This window comes from Megascapheus bottae, chromosome 4 (assembly GCF_031878675.1).
Source record: "Megascapheus bottae isolate mThoBot1 chromosome 4, mThoBot2.hap1, whole genome shotgun sequence".
Lineage (NCBI taxonomy): Eukaryota > Metazoa > Chordata > Mammalia > Rodentia > Geomyidae > Megascapheus > Megascapheus bottae.
In genome coordinates this window covers 13,468,054-13,484,830 of record NC_143512.1, presented here as the reverse complement: position 1 = coordinate 13,484,830, position 16,777 = coordinate 13,468,054, and the positions used below count along the sequence as shown (strand labels likewise).

The following is a 16,777-nucleotide window of genomic DNA, read 5'->3' as shown; positions in this document are numbered from 1 at the left end:
CCCCACTTGTAAACAAGCAGGGCTGTTTTCCTTTGGAATTGGGGAGCTGAGTTTTCTTTTTCTTTCCTTTTTTTGCCAGTCCTTGGGCTTTGTGCTCAAGACTAGCTATCTGCCACTAGAGTTACAGTGCCATTTCTGGCTAGTAGTTCTTTGGAGATAAGAGTCTCAGGGATTTTCCTGCCCAGGCAGGCTTTGAACCTTGATCAGAAGCTCATATCTCAGTCTCCTAACTAGCTAGGATTACAGGTGTGAGCCACTGGTGCCCAGCTGTGTGTGTGTGTGTGTGTGTGTGTAGGTCCTGGGACTTGAACTTAGGTGCCCAAGGCTGGTGCTCTGCCACTTTAAGCCATAGCTCCATGTCTTGCTTTTTGGTAGTTAATTGGAGATAAGAGTCAAAGGGACTTTTCCTGTCTGGGTTGGCTTTGAACCTTGATCCTCAGATCTCAGCCTCCTGAGTAGTTAGGATTTCAGTCATGAGCCACCTGTACCTGGCTTGGAGCTGGGTTTTCTATGTCTCCCCCTTTCTATCTGCTGAAGGACTGGAGGTCAGTCTGGACTCTGCATGGCTTACCTTGCTGCCATGAGCTCTGGATGCCATTCTCTGGCCCTGCTAGCTGTGCCAGACACCAGGCAGGGCCCTGGGCTCTCAGGCACATTGCTTGCTAAAACAGAATTTCTGTGCTTGTGTTTTTCCATAATTATATTAGCAGGTGGGATTTTTCCTTGGGGAAATGGTTTGAGGGGGAGCACCACGGCTGTGTCCCCACCCGCTCCAAGCGTGAGCTCACACTCGGCTCTGCCCGCCTGCCTGCTGTAATGATTTTTTAATTATGCAGCCAGTGCTCGGAATTGCTAATCCACCTCTAGCCCAGCATCCCCTGCTGCAGCTCATACCCCAGCCCCTTGCTGACATCCCCACCGTGGCAGTGCCCAGCCCTGGGCCTGTCAGTGAGTACTAGGAAAAGGACCATACAGTGGGTAAAGAGGGTAGGTAGCCTCAGGAAGGCTGCATGCATGGGGGGCGTGGCTCTCTTTGTCCCCCCACCACACTCTTAGTCTCAGCATGATTTACCCACGAGAGCAGCTGTGGCTTTGGAAAAGGGCGTGAGGAGTGCTCAGCACCCACTCTCCAGTGATGCGTGTCCACACCCACGTTAGGAACATTAGTCCATCTTTCCAGTCTTGTGTGAACCCCTCCAAGTACACACATTGCACGCACACACACACATACTACCTTTATCCATGTCTCACCTACACTCACACTTTGCTCCCCTTCTCCACACATACTCCGGTCACACAGCTAAGCTCTATAAACAAGCACCATGGCAAGCTCTGTGCTTCTCACATACAGCCACACCTGAGGGCTTGGCACCACTAGAAAGTCCCACAGCTGACACTCCCACCTCCAGACCCTCTCTCCTCGTGCCCACCCCCTTCTGAGAGGTACAGTCAGGCCTCCCAGCTCTCGCCTGGTAGGAGGCTATGTGTGGATGGCCTGCTGGAGCCTCCATCGACCCTGGCCTGGGAGACCTGGGGGGGAACTGCAGCACCGAGGCGGGAGGGTGGCTGCCACGAGGCGGAGGGTGGCAGCGGGTGGCAGCGGCTCCTCTCCAGGCGCCCAGCTGTGGCATCTGTCAAGGTCAGATAGCGACTCCGGAACCAGCCGGCTCAGCCCCATGGCCCCTCTCGCCTCATTATTTTTGTGTTCCAGGGCTGTGGACACCTCCCCCCTCCCAGGCAGCCTCCCTCCTCCTGCCTGCCTCCCCCACACCTCTGCAGGGAGGGCCTGCAGTCTGGGGGGCTTTGTTTTCCAGTTTTTTTCCATGCTTAGGCCAGGCAGGCAGGCAGGTAGATGCTGGTCAGAGCTTTTGGACCTTGAACTGCAGACAAGACAGGTGCCTCCCTCATGGCTGAGACAAGTTCTGGGCTAGAACTGGGGGTTGGTTTCTTGGGAACAAACAATCTTGGTGGAACCCAGCCCCCACCACAGCCCAGGCACACCTGTGGGCAGCTTTCTGTTTCTACAGGGGCCCTAGCAGCTGGCACCAGCTCCTACCCCCACCATCCCCATCAGGACCCCACCTTATTCATCCCCAGAACCCCAACTCTGCTCACAGTGCTCACATGCTGCTGTGTTCCAGTTAAGGCAGGTTGACATGCTGAGACCAGAAGAACAAGCAGACATTGCCTACCGTGAAAACCACTCTCTTTGTGTGTGCACTCACATATATGGACAACATGGGTCTCACAGGCAGGCCTTGCCACTTGTGCTGGTTTTATAAACCCCATGTGTACAGCAAGGCTCCAGTCCTCAGGGTGACACCAAGACTATCAGTGCACCTGGGCACACCCACAGTCAGCCAGGCACGGGCACCCAGCATGCATTTGTCTGGCATACCTCCTGGTAGACACAGGTCAATGCACCGACACAGTACCACTCCTCAAGACACTCAACCCCCACACTCGACTCCCAGGTGCCATGTGTTTCTTAAGCAGTTATATACCCAAGGGGCTTTTGTCGGAACCAACAGGAAGTGGCCTCTATTGGGTAAGCAGACGGTGCAGTTTAGCTGATGCCCTGTCCCAGCTGTCTGGCCCGAGTGCTGAGGTAGATTGGGATGAGGGTCATGGTGGTCTTCCTAGCGCTGGCAGAGAGGCAGGCTTCGGGCGATGGCTGCTTGACCAGCCTGATTAGGGAACGTAAATGTTGGGGGAATGGGATGTGGGCAGACTCTAGCCCTCCCAGAGTCTCTGGGGGCAGTCTTGACCATTTACCCACTTCCTCCTCCAGCTGTTGACTGCCACAGAAGCTGCACAGAGGAGGAGGAGGAGGAGGAGGTAGCTAGAGACTTAGTGGTGACTAGGTCCCCACCCCCCAGGAAACTCAAAACCTTAGGCCAGCCGGGTAGTGGGTTGGGGCAGGCACAAAGAGTGCCTCTGTGCAGCCTGGCTGAGCTGCCCACAGGATTCTGGGGGAGGTGGCAGGAGCCGGTTTCCGTCCCGTTCTGCTTCCTGCGGAGGCTGCCGGAATGCCCGGAGCTCTGGCCTGGCCTGTCTGACCCACCCGCAGCCCCTTCCCCAGTCTTTGCCTGGGCCTTGCAGTACAGCTAGCTACAGACTCCATCCACTGCAATGATTCCTTAATGTGCTCACCCAAAGCCTGAGGGCAGCCATCCTCAAGACCCTAGGGAAATTCTAGGCAACTTGGGAAGCCCATTCTCCAACTGCAACCCCTCCCTCCATGTGCTTTGGAGCCCTTGATCTTTTTTTTTTTTTTTTTGCCAGTCCTGGGGCTTGAATTCCATGCCTGAGCACTGTCTCTGAGCTTCTTTTGCCCAAGGCCAGCACTCTATCATTTGAGCTTAGTGCCGCTTCTAGCTATTTCTGTCTATGTGGTACTGAGGAATCGAACATAGGGGCTTCATGCATGATCTGCAAAATACTCTACCACTGAGCCACATGCCCAACCCCAGCCCTTAGTCCTTGTTGTGCAAGCCCTAGTGTCACAGTGAACTGAGTTTAAATCTTGGCTTTGCCACCTACTGGCCTTATGACCTTACATGATTTTACTTATCTCAGCCTCATCTGTTAAATGGGCGGGGATGAGGATTGTGGCTCATGCTGTAAAGCATTTTCCTAGCATGGTTGAGGCTTTGGGTTCAATCTCCAGTATCACAAAGACAGACACACAGACAGAAAGATAAATATAGCAATAAATATAGAGATGATCCAGGAATAGAATTCAGATAAGATGCTTAGCGCAGTACCTGGCAGACAGTGAGTGCCCATTCATTATTAGAACCTGCCATTGTGTCCTCAGGAAAGAAAGATGGGGGCGGGAGGGGGGGTGTTCCTTGCCTCCATGAACTGCTTTCTTTGGTTCTTGCTCAAAGCCTCTCAAGAGGGCTGGAAATGTGGCTTAATGGTAGAGTGCTTGCCTAGCATGCATGAAGCCCTGGGTTCGATTCTTTAGCACCACATAAATAGAAAAGGCCAAAAATGGTGCTGTGACTCAAAGGGTAGAGTGCTAGCCTTGAGCAAAAGCAGCTTAGGGATATTGCTCAGTCCCTGAGTTCAGTCCCCAAGACTGACAAAAAGAAAAGAAAGCCTCAAGCTTTCTTCTATACCTACAGATGGCCGAGAGGCCTCTGGCCACTGGAGGTTCAGTTGGCTTTGAACCTCCATCTCCAGATATTCTAGCTTCCTATGTATTTAGAATAAGTGTGCACCACTGGCACTTGGCTACTTTTTCGGTGTTTCTCTTATCTCCTTCCCCACGGCACCCTCTGGGAGCATGACTCCTGTAATTTGAATGAGGAACAAGAACTATTCTCTGATTTACAGATGGGAAATAGGCTCAGTGTGGGGAGGGCTGCCAGAGTCAGAGAGGCATAGGGTTCTAGCTCCTGGTCATTCCTGCTGACATGCGCCTCCACATCCCACAAAAGCACTGTGCCCAGTTGTCCAAAGGAAGAACTCTGGGCTTGGGGGCTGTCCCTGAGCTCTTCAGCTCAAGGCTACTGCCCTACCCCTTGAGCCACAGCGCCACTCCCCCCCCTTCTTCACTCCTTAACACGGGTGTTCTAGCCGGTCAGCCAGCCTGTAGTGAGGTCCACACTAAACAGGTATGTAGGCTGCAACCCTAGATGAATTCAGTTCAGGCATCACTACTTTTTTTAGTTCAAGATCCAAGGGGTCTCATTGGGGTAGGGCATCATTTTCTTTGCATTAAACTACCTGTTCTGGAATGGTGCCAGTTCTTTTTTCTTTCTTTCTTTTCTTTTTTTTTTTTTTTTTTTTGCCAGTCCTGGGGCTTGAACTCAGGGCCTGGGCACTGTCCTTGGACACTTTTTACTCAAGACTAGCACTCTGCCACTGGAACCATAGCACCATTTCTGGCTTTTTTGTGTATGTGGCTCCAGGAAATCGAACCCAGGGCTTTGTGCGTGCTAGATGAGCATCCCCCCCACCAGGCCACGTCCCTGGCCCCGATGCCAGTACTTTCTTAGGATGGCTGTGGAGCCACATTTGGGATAAATCCTACATAGTGTCTGGCATGGGTTCATACAACATACGGAGAAATGGGCCTAGTGGTCAAATGCTTAAGTCACAAAACAAGGATACTAGCCACAGGCATTGGTGGCTCATACTTGTAATCCTCACTGCCCTGGAGGCTGAGATCCATGGTTCAAGATTTGAAGCCAGCCTATCCATGATCTCCTACTAGTCACACAAAAAGCCATAAGTAGCCGGGTACAGTGGCTCATGCCTATAATCCTAGCTAATCAGGAGGCTGAGATCTGAGGATCAAAGTTCAGAGACAGCCGAGGCACAAAAGGACCTGAGACTCCTATCTGCAATTAACCTCTAAAAAAGGGGAAGTGGGTCTTGGCTCAAGGATAGGGCGGTAGCCTTGAACTGAAGAGCTCAGGGACAGCAGCCCAGGCCGAGTTCAAGCCCCATAACCCACCCCCCCACACAAAAGTCCTAAGTGCAGGGTGCAGTGGCTCATGGCTGTCATCCTAGCTACTCAGGAAGCTGAGATTTGAGGATCAGGGTCTGTGGCTCAAGGGGTAGGGCAGTAGCCTTGAGCGGAAGAGCTCAGGCACAATGCCTAGGCCCAGGGGAAGGGCGATAGCCTTGAGCTGTAGAGCTCAGGGACAGCACCCAGGCTCAGAGTTCAAGCCTCATGACCCCTCCCACCCCCCAAAAAAAGGCTAGTATGCTACACTTGAGTAAAAAGCTCAGAGACAAACCCAGACCCATAGTTCAAGCCCTAGGGCCACCAAAATAAAAAAGCAAACAAAAAGCCAAGGGTCAGCAGGACGTGGTGGCTCACGCCTGTAATCCTAGCTACTCAGGAGGTTGAGATCTGAGGATCAAGGTTCAAAGCCAGCCCAGGCTAAAGGACCTGAGACTCTTATCTCCACTTAACCTCTAGAAAATGGGAAGTGGGGCTTGGCTTAAGGGTAGGGTGGTAGCCTTGAGCTGAAGACCTCAGGGTCAGTGCCCAGGCTGAGGTCAAGCCCCATGACCCACCCCCCCAAAAAAACCCAAAACCACAACAGGGGTCCATGCACTTTCTCTTTTCTTTTTCTCCGTCATCTTTCTTAGTCACAACTAGTACTCTATATCACTTAAGCTACATCTCCAGTCTTGAGGTTTTTTTAGTTCCAGGCTTCTCTGCCTGGACTAGGTTCTAACCATGATCTGGCAGGTCTCAGCCTCCTAAATAGCTAGGATCACAGATGTGAACCACCAGTATCCACATTTAAGAGATTTCCTAGCCAGGCATGGTGGCTCATGCCTGTAATCCCTGTCTCTTCTCAGGAGGCTAAGATCTGAGGATCTCCATTCAAAGCCAATTGGGGCACTAAAGACCATTAGACTCTTAGCTCCAGTTAACCACTAGAAAACCGGAAGTGGCTCTGTGGCTCAAGGGTAGCCTTGTGCTGAAGAGCTCAGGGACAGCGCCTGGGCCCAGAGTTCAAGCCCCATGACAGAGAGGGGAGAAAGAGAGAGAGAGAGAGAGAGAGAGAGAGAGAGAGAGAGAGAGAGAGAGAGAGAGGAGGGAGGGAGGGAGGGAGGGAGGGAGGGAGGGAGGGAGGGAGGGAGGGAGGGAGAGAGAGAGAGAGAGAGAGAGAGAGAGAGAGAGAGAGAGAGAGAGAGAGAGGGAGAGAGAGAGAATCTGATCCTTTAGGGAGGGAGGGAGAGAGAGAGAGAGAGAGAGAGAGAGAGAGAGAGAGAGAGAGAGAGAGAGAGAGAGAGAGAGAGGGAGAATCTGATCCTTTTGGCATCTCAAGCAAGAGCCCCTATTAGGGTGTCCCGAGGAGTGATCTAGTATCAGACCAAGAATGGACAAACCTGCCACTGCTTTTGGGAGATGGGGTTTTTTTTTGTTTTTTGTTTTGGGGGGGCGGGGGGGATCAGGTTAAGTGATTCATATACTCCAGTAGTTTTTCTCAAGCACTTACGTCTCTGCACATGTTTAGATGAGTGGCACCTATCTTGAGAAGAGGGTGCAGAGGGTCAGGGCCAGAGGTTTGGAATCAGAGGCATCTGACTGTAGTGCTTCTGTCTTTGACAGTTGCTCTTGGAGGTGTTAGTCCTTAAGAACAGCCCCTATTGGTGTTGAAGACCTCCAATCCACCTGCTAGGTGTTTGAGTAGTCAGGGTTTCTTTATATGTCCCTTTTTTTTTTTGGCCAGTCCTGGGCTTGAGCTCAGGGCCTGAGCACTGTCCTTGGACTTTTTCAAGGTTAGCGCTCTACCACTTGAGCCTCAGCACCACTTCTGGCTTTTTTTCTATATATTTGGTACAGAGGAATCTAACCCGGGTCTTCATGCATGCTAGGCAAGCACTTTAACCACTAGGCCAAACTCCCAGCCCTTTATATGTCTTTTTATTGAATGATTTCCCTGTGTTCTGGATGGGACTGCATTTCTTTGCCTCAATGTCTCTGTGTGCATCTTTTTTTTTTTTTTTTTTTTTTTTTTGCCAGTCCTGGACTTGAGCTCAGGGCCTGAGCACTGTCCTTGGACTTTCTCAAGGTTAGAGCTCTACCACTTCAGCCTCAGCACCACTTCCGGCTTTTTCTATATATGTGGTACCAAGGAATCGAACCCGGGTCTTCATGCATGCTAGGCAAGCACTTTAACCACTAGGCCAAACTCCTGGCCCGTCTGTGTGCATCTTTTGGACATGAGGGGGGCTTTTTCCCCCTCTAGAAACTTCTGAGGCTGAATCATGGGAATAAGAGAATCCCTCCTTCCCCTCATTGTTCAGATCTGTTCAACCACTGCAGACCCGCAGTCTCCACTCTCTGCCACCACTGGCCTGTGTGCCATCTGTCTGTCTGTTTGGCTTACCTTCCTTGGAAACCAACCCGCAAATTGGGTGGGGGGGGAGAGGTGCTCCAAACCAGGGCACACAGGGTGCCAAATCAGCCTGTCCAGACCACAGCCTACCCAGACCAGACTGGGTCAGTCCCAAAATGTAGCTCCATCCACGGGGGATGGCGGCATATTTGGCAAACACTAAACTCAAAAGCATTAGAGAGAAAGAGAGAGTCACTTCCGGCTTTTTTTTGAGTGATTTATTGGAGGTAAGAGTTTCATGGACTGTCTTGCCAGGCTGGCTTTAAATCATGATCCTCAGATCTTAGCCTCCTGAGTAGCTAGGATTATAGGCCTGAGCCATCTGCACCCAGCTGAATTATGTTTTTTTAAACAAGTGGTGGCTCACACTTATAAATCTGAACTCAAGATGCTGAGATCTAAGGATCTGTTTGAAGCCAGCCCACTAAACTGCCAGAAGTGGAGCTGTGGCTCAAGTGGTAGAGCACTAGTTTTTAGCAAAAGCTCAGAGACAGCGCCCAATCTGAGTTCAAAATCCACACACGCAAAAAAAAAAAAAAGCTATGACTCAGTAAAACTTAAAAAATAATTCGATCCTTTTTAAACAGTCTTAGGAAGTTAAGTAGCTCATGCCTGTAATCCTAGCTACTCAGAAGGCTGAGATCTATGGATCACTTGGCCCAAGCTAGCCTGGACAGAAAGGTTAGTGAAACTCACCTCCAGTTAGTATCAGCCGTGACATGGGGATATGGATAACCAGCAGAGATCCCGAGATTATGGAGCCCTGAGTTCAAGTTCTAGTACTGGCAAAAATATCTTAGGGCTCAGGGCATGGCTCAAATGGTAAAACATTTGTGTAGCACACATGAAGCTAGATTCAATCCCCAATATGAGGAAAACAGAAATCCTGTCATCTGCCCAATTGGGATCTGACAGGCTCACAGCCACACCTCTTACCTACTGCCCCCTGGTAACCTTTAGCTCTCAGCCTGGCAGCCCCTTCCTCCAGAATAGAATGCCCTATTAACAACCTGCTTGGTCCCTGTACCAATTGTGTGGTCATCAGCCCAACTCCTGTGCATTCTTGGGGGTAGGAGCAGGGTTCATGTCCTTTGCTGTCCTCCAGTGCTACGGTACAGGAGGCTGCTACTAAAGTAGAGGAGGGGAGGACAGCTGACCATCTGTAATCTTCAGCTGTGGGCCACCTAGACATACCTATATGCATGTCTGTTGGGGGTGGCATGAGGGCACTGCCACCACCTCCAGTGACTTCATTGCCAGCTGGCATTATGATGTCACTGGTCCAGAAATCCATGTTCCTGCTTGTACCTATCCAAGTCTGCAGGTGGGGGCACTCCCTTGGGGTTTGTGACAGCTCACCCCCTGACCACGAGAGAGGTGACAGGCATGGTAACAGTCCTAGAGGGGGGTAGGGGACAGCATGATAACAGGGTCATCTTGCCCTGGGCCACTATTAATTGCCCAGGCAGTCACAAAGTAGAGTGATCAACACTTGAGCTCTGTGTTCAAGTTCCACCTCTGGTTGGGCACCAGCTGTTTGACCTTGGACTGAGAGCTTGGACTTCTGTGAGCGTATTTCCTCATCTCTGAAGCTGCCTAACAGTTCCTATGTCCTTGGGTAATAGCTTAACATGTGAAGCTTAAGAACACTAGAACACAGAAGGTACTCAGTAAGTGCTAAGTGATAAGGGGAGTTAAGGAAACCCGTGTTAACCTTGCTGCTGGGTTAGGGGAACAAGTTCTGTGCTTGGCTGTAGTGGGGAGCAGGGAAAGGCAGGGAAATGGCCTCCGCTGCCAGCAGGGGGCCCATCTGTGAATCCATTTCTTTTCCAAGGAATTATTGCTAGTCCCCCCACCACCACCTTAATTTCTCCCCAAGCCTGGGCCGGACCTGGTTGTCTTGTCAGGCTTTCTTCCTCTTCTCCTATTATGGGCAGGTCCAGCTGCTTTCTTAGTCCCTTGGGTTGGAGACCTTGTTAGGGCTCTGTCTTCATGTCCTAAGTCCTCAGGTTCTCAGCCTTGGCAAGGTGCCTTGGGTTGCGGGATCTCCCTGAGCCTCATCTCGCCAGTATCTGGTCCCTCTGTATACTCTCTGCCCTTCTGCCTTGACACTTTCCCCCTTGTCCACGTTCCATTTTCTCTGACCCACTCTGCAGTCTTGTGAGGCCATTCCCTATCTATTCTACCTGACGGTTCTACCATCTTCTCCCCACCTGCCCCCCAGTTCTCCATGGCGTGGTTCCTCATCACCACCACTCTCAGTTCTGTCCCCACTCATCAGTCCCTGCTCCCGGCTCCGGGCCGCCCGGCTCCTGCATGGACAAAGGGGTCCTTTGTGGGCTGACGCCGCTGGCGGGGCAGCAGGGCGCTGGCTCCGCATTGCTGATGAAACGGAGCCCTTTGTTGTCCCTCCTCGGGCGCAGTATTTCTTTTTGGGGGCTGGATGCGTTCCTGGCAGTGCTGATGATGGATGCCCGCCGCCCGCCTGCCCGCCAGCTTTCCCTCCCGTTCATTCCCGCTCCGCTTCAACGCAGCCCCAGCTTCTCCCCTGCTGCCTGGGTCCTGCCAGGCCCTGAGAGGTGTTGCTGGGTGCCTTGCACTGAGAGAGCTGGAGCCTAGGAGAATGTCACCTCTGTGTGTCCCCTTTTGTGAATAGGGCAGATGGAGCCTGTGGTAAGAGTTCACTGGAACCAGGCCTTTGGCTTTTTTACAATATTTGCAGGACAACATGAGGCAGGTTTGAAATGAGCTTGAGACCTGAACCAGGAGGACTAGATGTGGATGTCTGTCCTCTGGGTTTGAGGGCAGTTGCCTCTTTCTAGTCCCCCTTGTGTGTCTACCCCCGCCTTCAGCACCGTGGCTGACAAACCACAGTGTTTTGCCTGCAGCACCTGTTCAGTGACATATCACGCACATTCTCTCTCCTGAGCTCAGCGTGTCCCAGGACCTGGGGGCATGGGGGTGGGTGTTCCCTAAGGAAGGACCAAAAAAGCAGAGGATCGGAGGGGATGAAGAGAACATGAAGTTTGTTCCTGCAAACAAGAGACTGGGGATAAGAGACAAAAGCAGAGGCTCAGAGGGTTGGCCCAAGAGAGCGCCAACCCTGAACCAAGCCGGCTGTGTTGGAGGGAGCTGACTTCTAATTGACCTGCCTGCCCTGCACACAGAGCCAGATCCTGGAACTGGAGGAGGGAGGGAGGGAGGAAGCAAGCAGAGCAAAGGCAGTGTTAATGCAGCTATCGATTTTTGCTACCAGCTTGCAGGTCGCAGAGGTGTGGGGGAGACTTCACAGGCTAGGGGCAGTCTGGTTTCTTCCCCACTTCTCTAGCTATGGACCCCTATTCTCAGATCACCTTCCATAGACCTGGAGCTTTTTGGGTCGTGGCACAGAGCAGGGTAACTGAGCTCTGATGAGCAGGAAGAGACGACTTTCTGTCTTATTAGCACCATTGTGCCCCCACCCCCTCACATATACCCCTAGCCAGGGTTACCAGTCATTGAGGGAGAGGGTCTCAGTTCTTGAAGGTAAGACAGAGCCTAGAGATTCTTGAGGGTGACAGCCTTCCTTTTACTGTGTCTCTGACTTCTGACTCCAAGCCCTCTTAAAAGACTCTGCCCTGGAGGACTCTGCCATTCATGGCTCTTCCTCTCCACCCTTCTCCCTTCAAGGAGGAGCCCTAGGTGAGTTGGGAAGTGTCTGGTTACGGGGTCAATATCTGCCAGTTGCCTCACCTTAAAGTTCTTCAATGAGCATACTTGCCCCCCCTTTAGCCATTCGTTGGTCATCCTGGAGCAGAGGTCCTTCTACCCCAAGGACTTTGTTTTTGTAATTGCATGGGGTTGGACTAGGCGATCTGTGGCAGCCGGATAGGGAGGTGACAGGGTTGTCTGGGGACTTTCAATGTGTTTCTCCCCTAAAGTCTAGGCACAATAGAGTTTTCCAATTGTGTGCTGCTCTCTTGAGCCACCAGCTGCTCAGGGGTTAGGCCCTGCTCTCTCAGCCCTTTCCTGGGGGCTGCTGGAACACAACAGGCAGGCGGGCCAGCCAGGGAGGAGCACGAGAGAGCCAGGGCTGGTGAGGAAACTACCATCCTGCTCCATCTGGACCAGTTGCTCCCAGCCAGGGAGGCTGCTGCTACAGTGCCTTGAGACCCGAGTGCAGCTGGCCTTGTCCTGGGTAGGGGCATGGAAGAGTGTAGAGAAGGCCAAAGGATGGGCCCTGCCTGCCCCAACCAGAGGCCTCTCCTGCCTGCATTTGCACCCCTGCTTGTCTAGGTTATCAGTTGAACCTCCATGAAGGCCTTGATCTTCAGGCCTCCAGAGACCTCTGCCCCTCCGCATCCGAGAGCCAGACCAGGGCCCAAAAGAAGCCCATGGGGAGACAAAAGGAGAGTCTGAGATGACAGTGACTGGTTTGGAACTGAGGAGGAGGTGTGCGCTGCTCCATGCACAGGTTTATCCTCCTAGTCTCACGGGGGACTCATTCCCCAGCCCGAAGCCACTCCTCCTGGAGTGAACTTCGGCTTCATCTTCACCTGCAGGACCGGCCCCAGAGCCTTAAAATAACTGGTGTAGATCAGAAATCACCATCTTCCTAGAAGATGGACCCGGGGAATAAAGATTAGGAGGCAGAGATGCCTATAACCTTAATCCAAAATTAGCATCCATCCAGCACAGAAGAGCTGCCTGCCTCCATCAGTCTCTGGAAGGGAAGGGGAGACGTGGTCTGAGCCTCCCCCATGACACTCAGTGGCCATGACTTGTCAGGCTTGTGGTTGCCACCATGGCAGTGCAGAGGGTGATCTGGAAGGAGGAGGGTTGATTGCTGTCCTGATCCTGTACCCTCTTGTCCCAACAGAGTACAGACACTTCCACCTGGACAACTGACCATGTGCCTGCCCTGAGCAGCGAGGCCCACCCAGCATCTCTGTTGTGGGCAGCAGGGCCAGGTGCCCATCTGTGAACCCCGAGCAGTTGGCAGGCTCCTCCAGCAGTGGGGTCTGGGCCTGGGCCCCACCATGTCGAGCCTCGGCAGTGGCTCCCAGGACACCGGCAGCAGCAGCAGCAGCAGCAGCAATGGCAGCAATGGCAGTGGCCCAAAGGCAGGAGCGACAGACAAAAGTGCAGCAGCGACGGCTGCACCAGCCTCAGTGGCAGATGACGCGCCACCCCCCGAGCGTCGGAACAAGAGTGGCATCATCAGCGAACCTCTCAACAAGAGCCTGCGTCGCTCCCGCCCGCTCTCCCACTACTCTTCCTTTGGTGGCAGTGGTGGCAGTGGCAGCATGATGGGGGGGGAGTCTGCTGATAAGGCTTCTGCAGCTGCAGCCGCGGCCTCCCTGTTGGCCAATGGTCACGACCTGGCAGCGGCCATGGCAATGGACAAAAGCAACCCTACCTCAAAGCACAAAAGTGGTGCTGTGGCCAGCCTGCTGAGCAAGGCCGAGCGGGCCACAGAGCTGGCAGCCGAGGGACAGCTGACGCTGCAGCAGTTCGCTCAGTCCACAGAGATGCTGAAGCGCGTGGTGCAGGAGCATCTGCCGCTAATGAGCGAGGCAGGCGCTGGCCTGCCTGACATGGAGGCAGTGGCTGGTGCGGAAGCCCTTAACGGCCAGTCCGATTTCCCCTACCTGGGCGCTTTCCCTATCAACCCAGGCCTCTTCATCATGACCCCGGCAGGTGTGTTCCTGGCCGAGAGCGCGCTGCACATGGCTGGCCTGGCTGAGTACCCCATGCAGGGAGAGCTGGCCTCTGCCATCAGCTCAGGCAAGAAGAAGCGGAAACGCTGCGGCATGTGTGCGCCCTGCCGGCGGCGCATCAACTGTGAGCAGTGCAGCAGTTGTAGGAATCGAAAGACTGGCCATCAGATTTGCAAATTCAGAAAATGTGAGGAACTCAAAAAGAAGCCTTCCGCTGCTCTGGAGGTAACAGCGCCTTAGAGGGAGGTCTGTGGGCTCTTGCATCCATCTGGCAGTCCAAACCCACCCCTAGCCCTACCTGGGCGAGTCCTGGGGGGCTGGTGGTTTGGCTGTGAGATACCAGTTTATTGCCCTAAAACTCAGCACCACCTCCTGAGATCCCCAATAGGCAGGGGCCTAGCATTCCCAGTGAGACCTGGGTTCAACGTTAAGATTTCCATAGAAGTCCTGAATTGTCCAGCACCCAGTCCATGACCTAAGATTCCAGCACTGCCCCTTCCAGTTGAGGAGTTGTCTCACAGGCCCTGTGGCCTTAAGGGTAAGCCCTGCACTTGTCCCTCAGAGTCCAGCCTTTCTCCCGCTGCCACCTAAGGAGAGGAGCTCTAGTACCACTGCCCTACTTGAGGTCCGGGCAAACCTGGGTTTGTGCACCTAGGTGTCGGATCTGGGGACCTGGGTTATGGTTGCCATGGACCTGGGGTACAGGCAAGGGTTTATCCACCATGGGGTTTGCTTAGAGAAGGCAGAGAGGCTTCCATGCTACTTTCTCTCCTCCATTGTGTCGGGGCCTGTCCCTGTGTCCCCAGACATAACCACCTAGCTGCAGTGCCAGACCTGTGTAAAAAGCATCTTTTCAGTTAACTACTCCCTGTCCTTGATCCTGCCCCTCTACAAGTGGGCTTGACTACAATATCCAAGTGGTTGGAAAACAACAATGGCACCCCAGCTGTGGCCTCCTGGCTTCTTCTCCCAGCCCTCACATGTCTGTCTGCCTGTGCCCACACCAAGGCACCCACCTTCATCCATTGTAGATGCATGCACGCTCCTCCTGCCCAATATGCATCCTCATTATAGACTCAGCTGCTTGTGGAACCTCAGATCGCCCTCGCCACACTGCACAGCCCAGCATAGTGTGAGGCACGCATAGTGAACATGGCCAGTGCACATACTCATTTGACAGAGGCAGACCTGACCCCCAGATGCACCATCACCATCTGTTGCTTGGTGCCTTTGGGCCCAGGAAAAGGAGGATTCCTGGGCATAGTGGCTCAGGAGGCCTCAGGGTGCTCTAGGCCCTCCAATCTGTCACCGCTCTTCCCCTGGCCTGGTGAGGAGAGCAGGAACTCCAGGGGTGGCTGCCTGTAACTCCATGCCCATCCCTCTGCCAGGAGGCCATCCACGGGGAAGCATCTTGCACCAGGCCCACCAGCACCCTGACTTTCTCCTTGTTTTTGTCTCCCGCCCCGCCAGAAGGTGATGCTTCCGACGGGAGCTGCCTTCCGGTGGTTTCAGTGACGGCGGTGGGAACCCAAAGCTGCCCTCTCCGTGCAATGTCACTGCTCGTGTGGTCTCCGGCAAGGGATTCGGGCGAAGACAAACGGATGCACCCGTCTTTAGAACCAAAAATATTCTCACAGATTTCATTCCTGTTTTTATATATATATTTTTTGTTGTCGTTTTAACATCTCCACGTCCCTAGTATAAAAAGAAAGAAAAAAAAATATAACTGCTATTTCAGAAGAACAACAACAACAAAAAGAAAAAAAAAAGAGGTAAAGAACGAATCTATAAAGTACTGAGACTTCCTGGGCAAAGAATGGACAATCAGTCTCCTTCCTGTGTCGATGTCATGTTGTCTGTGCGGGAGATGCCGTTTTTGTGTAGAGAATGTAAATTTTCTGTAACCTTTTGAAATCTAGTTACTAATAAGCACTACTGTAATTTAGCACAGTTTAACTCCACCCTCATTTAAACTTCCTTTGATTCTTTCCGACCATGAAATAGTGCATAGTTGCCTGGAGAATCCACTCATGTTTATAAGAGAATGTTGATGGCGCCGAATAGAAGCCCCTCTATCCATCCACGTGTGCAGAGCTGCCAGGCCAAGCTGGCCAGGGCAGGGTCCCTCCCGACCCCCTGAGCCCAGGCCAGCCATGCTGCACCCATCACCCTGACTCGGACCCCCTCCCCCAACAGTGATCATTTTGGAAAAATGGAAATTCTATTCATTGATCCACTGAGACCTGGGGATCCCATGTCTAGCTATTTCTGATCCTGGCTACTTCCCTTAGAGAAAAGAAAACAAGTCCTTTGATTTCTGCCTTGCTAATCGCAGCAGAAGAAAAGGGCTTTTTTGCGTGGTCCCCTGCCAGTGGGGGTGGGTGCCCAGGGGTCCCTGCCCGTGGCCAGCTTCCTGCTGATGAACATGCTGTTTGTATTGTTTTAGCAAACCAGGCTGTTTTGTGAATAAAACGAATGCATGTTTGTGTCACAAGCTATGACTGGCTTTTTGCTCTCTGCTTTGGGGTGGGGTGGGGGGAGGCGCTGGCTTGGGGGCTTGCTGGGCAGGGAGCTGTGTGGACACATAAGAGTGGAGACATCTTAGAAAGAGAGGCCTGGATCCAGCAGGGGCCGGATGATCACCTAGCCTGGCAGCCAAGGTAGAAATAGTCTTCATGTGGAAGGGCCTGGTTCTAGAGTACCTCTAACTGCGCAGACTCCTCACCTCAGAGCCAGGCCTCTGTGAGGGATCCTCACTTCACAGACAGGAGACCACCCTCCCTCCCGTGTCAAGACACCAGGCCTGACCAGTGCAGAGTAGACTGCAGTATGTGACTCCCGGGGAGCAGCGTCAACCAGGGTCCTAGAGACCCTTCTCTATTTCTCTTCAGCCTGAAGGTCCCTAGGGGATAGCACTGGGGGTGGATGGCCGCCACCCCAGGACCCACACAAGGTATGGGACTTCTGGAGCCAGATGCCTGACAAAGTCACCACATAGCCAACCAGATGTTGTAGGCAAGGCGTAGCCCAAACAGGAAGGGGGTGGCATCCCATCAGCTCCATTTACCAGGCTTGACCACTGCAAGAGCCACTCAGGGTTGGGAGTGAGTCCTCCTACCTACTTATCACAGAGGCCAGCCTGAAGGATGAGCCTACCCATCCACTCTTCCCACCAGCTATTCCCAGCCTGTTGGAGATGAC

General features: G+C 53.0%; 1 protein-coding gene across 5 annotated transcripts in view; it reads left to right on the top strand.

Moving 5' to 3' along the window:
* Positions 1 to 16,074, top strand: part of Cxxc5 (CXXC finger protein 5) — a 37,818-nt gene extending 21,744 nt beyond the window's left edge. For 3 of the 5 annotated variants that reach the window (XM_090331410.1, XM_090331413.1, XM_090331409.1), the window contains exons 2-3: positions 12,736 to 13,801; positions 15,047 to 16,074. In XM_090331410.1, coding sequence (XP_090187536.1) covers positions 12,896 to 13,801; positions 15,047 to 15,091 — 951 coding nt within the window. In that variant the 5' untranslated portion in view covers positions 12,736 to 12,895 and the 3' untranslated portion in view covers positions 15,092 to 16,074. Of the gene's footprint in view, positions 1 to 9,276; positions 9,548 to 12,735; positions 13,802 to 15,046 lie in introns of those variants that run through there. The other 2 variants (XM_090331412.1, XM_090331411.1) reach the window with 2 other exon arrangements.
* Positions 16,075 to 16,777: the final 703 nt, after the last annotated feature.